General features: G+C 43.9%; 1 protein-coding gene across 1 annotated transcript; it reads left to right on the forward strand.

Moving 5' to 3' along the window:
• The first annotated feature begins 375 nt into the window (after nucleotides 1–375).
• LOC138943459 (uncharacterized) lies at nucleotides 376–3,301 on the forward strand. The gene is made up of 3 exons (XM_070314314.1): nucleotides 376–782; nucleotides 868–1,109; nucleotides 1,422–3,301. Exons 1-3 carry the CDS (start codon nucleotides 376–378, stop codon nucleotides 3,299–3,301), a joined length of 2,529 nt encoding a protein of 842 aa, XP_070170415.1.
• The last annotated feature ends 263 nt before the right edge of the window (nucleotides 3,302–3,564 follow it).

The following is a 3,564-nucleotide window of genomic DNA, read 5'->3' on the forward strand; positions in this document are numbered from 1 at the left end:
GTGATTAACACAGATTATATCGAACCGCGACAATTTCTCGAGGACGCCAAAGACATCGTGCCCGAACACATGCAAAAAGTTATGGAAAGACATAATAACGTGAAAGTGAACACTGTGTTCAACGGTGAATTCGTGTCGGGTGATAAGAGCGCAAATAAAAGTGTAAATACCAGAAACTATGAACTCTTTCGCACGTCCGATTTACACGAGTGGTACGAGCGACGCGTCGTCGAGCCCACGCTTGCCTCGCTCGAAGAATTTCAAGAACGCGATAGCGGGTGGGCTTTGTCGCGAATTCTCGATTTAACTGTAAATATAAATAAATATAATCCAATGCGCGTGGGGTGTCATATTAAATTACCGTGAGAAATAACAATGAAGAGAGCGGTAATAAACGTGCAATCTAAAGACAATGCGTGTTTCGCGTGGGCGGTGGTCGCCGCTCTACATCCAGCTGAAAGAAACGCGGAACAGGAATCTTCGTATCCACATTATACGACAGTGTTAAATCTCCAAGACATTGAGTTTCCGATGACATTGAATCAAATTAAAAAATTTGAACTTCACAACATTTCGATAAATGTATACTGCATCGAGAAAGAGAATAGCATTGTCCCGATACGTCTTTCGATGCAAAAGAAGGACAGACACGTCAACTTGCTGTACATGCAAGATTCGCAAGACGTAGGACATTTTGCTTGGATCAAGAATTTATCCCGCCTCGTGAGCTCGCAACTGAGCAAAAATATGGTGATGGCCAAAAATATATCTGCGATCGGTACGTATATTTAATAAAAATGCAATATATAAAATATACGAAAGAAAAATTAATTATTTCTTTTTTTACAGATGTTTACACTATTTTAGATCGGACGACAAGTTGCAGTCGCACATTGTAGATTGCCGAGAAATGAACGAGTGCGCCATCCGGTTACCGAGCGATAAAGACAAGTGGCTCGCGTTCAACAACTACAACAGAAAGGAGCGACTTCCCTTCGTCGTATACGTCGACTTGGAGTGCGTGCTGAGGAAGACCGATGGTGATCCGATGGCGTCTACATACACGTTTCAGCATCATCAAGTATTTAGTGTAGCTTATTATGTACATTGTTCGTACGACGAATCGTTATCTGCGTTTTATTCTCACCGTAGTACCGATTGCGTTTCGTGGTTCGTGGAAAAATTAAAAAATTTAGCGCAACGCGTAAAGATTATTTTAACCACGAATGTCCCAATGGTAAATTTAACGCGAGATGAGCGGGAAAAGTTTCACAGTGCGACACACTGTCACATTTGCGAAAAACCGTTTGCGCAAGACGATACACGCGTACGCGATCATTGCCATCTTACCGGGAGGTACCAAGGTCCCGCGCATTCAAACTGCAATTTAAATTATAAAGACTCTTTTTGTATTCCAATAGTTTTTCACAATTTATCCGGTTACGATTCACATTTTATCATCAAGGAAATAGCTACCGCGTTCGAAGGCTCGATCAACGTACTACCGATAACGAAAGAAAAGTATATTTCATTCACGAAACACGTTAAAGATACCGCCGAAAAATCAGATTGGCGAAGCGATATAAAGTTACGGTTCATCGATTCGTACAAATTTCTCAATACTAGTCTCGAAAAATTGGCATCGTTTCTAAATAATGATAAACTTCAAATTTTGAAATCAAAATTTCAAAATTTATCGATCGAAGAGTTCAATTTATTGACGCGAAATAGTGTCTTTCCATACGAATATATTGACTGTGTCGATAGGTTGCACGATACGTGTTTACCACCGCGCGAATCATATTATAGTTCCTTGACCGGTGACACCGTATCCGAGAGCGACTACGCGCACGCCGAAAACGTTTGGAAGCGGTTCTCCGTTCGAACGCTAGGCGAATACAGCGATCTGTATTTAAAAACGGATGTCTTGTTATTGGCCGACGTTTTTGAAAATTTTCGCAACAAATGTATCGAGAGTTACGGGCTCGACCCCGCGTATTATTATACTCTTCCCGGATACACGTGGGATGCGATGCTAAAGCATACGAATATTACGTTCGAATTACTTACTGATATCGATATGGTTATGTTTATCGAACGGGGAATACGCGGTGGCCTGAGCCAATGTTCCAGCAGATACACGCGAGCCAATAACAAGTACATGCCGTCTTACAATCCATCGAAACCATCGTCGTACATGATGTATTTCGATGTAAACAACTTGTACGGTTTGGCGATGTGTCAACCGTTGTCCTATGCCGATTTTCGATGGGTCGACGACATCTCTGACTTTGACGTTAGCGCGATCGCTTCGGATTCAACCACAGGTTATATTCTCGAGATCGATCTGGAGTATCCGCAACATCTTCACGACGCGCACGCTGATCTACCGTTCTGTCCAACGCGTGATAAGCCGCCCGGCAAGCGGAAGGACAAGCTCCTCGCGACTTTATACGATAAAAAGCGTTACGTCGTACACTATAGCAACCTGCAGCAATGCACGCGTCACGGCCTTCGCATCGCAAAGATACATCGCGTATTGCAATTCGCTCAATCCGCATGGCTCCGCGATTACATCGAACTCAACACCCGGTTTAAAACGCGCGCGACAAACGATTTCGAGAAAAATTTATACAAGTTAATGAACAACGCGGTATTCGGAAAAACTATGGAAAACGTGCGCAATCACGTCGATGTAAAATTATTAACAAAGTGGGGCGGGCGATACGGCGCGGAGGCGATGATCGCGAAACCAAATTTTCATAGCAGGAGCGTCTTTTCAGAAAATTTGGTCGCCGTTGAACTGCGCAACCTCGAGGTGAAATTCAATAAACCGATCTATGTTGGTATGTGTATACTCGATATATCGAAAGTGTGTTTATACGAATTTCACCACGAGTACATGTTACCGTTATATCGCAAAAATTGTAAAATAATGTACACTGATACATACAGTTTGATTTATCACATCGAGTGCGAGGATGTGTACGAGAATATGAAACGCGATATCGCTAGATTCGACACGAGCGATTATCCGGCTAACAACGCGTACGGTATACCGCTCGAGAACAAGAAAGTGCCGGGCTTGATGAAGGACGAGAATAACGGTGCGATCCAGACTGAATTTGTCGGGCTTAGAGCAAAAATGTACGCGTTGCGAGTAAATAGTAAAAAGGATACAAAAAAGGTTAAAAGTGTCAAGCGTACCGTCATAGCGAGAACGATAACGTTCGACGATTACACGCAGTGTCTGCGCGATGAAATTGAAATGACTCGACAACAATCCTGCATAAGATTGTAACGATGCATCCCTCCACCGTTACCCGGCCGTCGATCCGCCGGAAGTCCGCCGCCCGACAAACACCGGTCGGGCATAATGCGGAGGCGCCGAGCGCCCATTTTTAAGAGATAGAAACAGTTCGAATTAATAATCGCCGTTTAAGACGCGTTGTTTACCGGGAACCGTCGCCGCGCTCGGGTAACCGTACCGACCGTTCCCGAAACCGCCCGAGTCGCGCGCGGCGGTTCAACATTAAACAATATGCCTTAAAATAGTCAGGCATA

Source organism: Polyergus mexicanus, unplaced genomic scaffold (assembly GCF_030449975.1).
Source record: "Polyergus mexicanus isolate NDT 795.1 unplaced genomic scaffold, iyPolMexi1.0 SCAF_26, whole genome shotgun sequence".
Taxonomy (NCBI): Eukaryota; Metazoa; Arthropoda; class Insecta; order Hymenoptera; family Formicidae; genus Polyergus; species Polyergus mexicanus.

What these genes read in the sequence shown, in the direction of transcription:
- LOC138943459 (XM_070314314.1), top strand. Translation starts at nt 376, where the DNA reads ATGAAGAGAGCGGTAATAAACGTGCAATCTAAAGACAATGCGTGTTTC. An exon ending in AATATATCTGCGATCGGTAC is followed by an intron (nt 783 to 867) that starts GTATATTTAATA and finishes ACACTATTTTAG; the next exon opens with ATCGGACGACAAGTTGCAGT. An exon ending in TGTAGCTTATTATGTACATT is followed by an intron (nt 1,110 to 1,421) that starts GTTCGTACGACG and finishes GTATTCCAATAG; the next exon opens with TTTTTCACAATTTATCCGGT.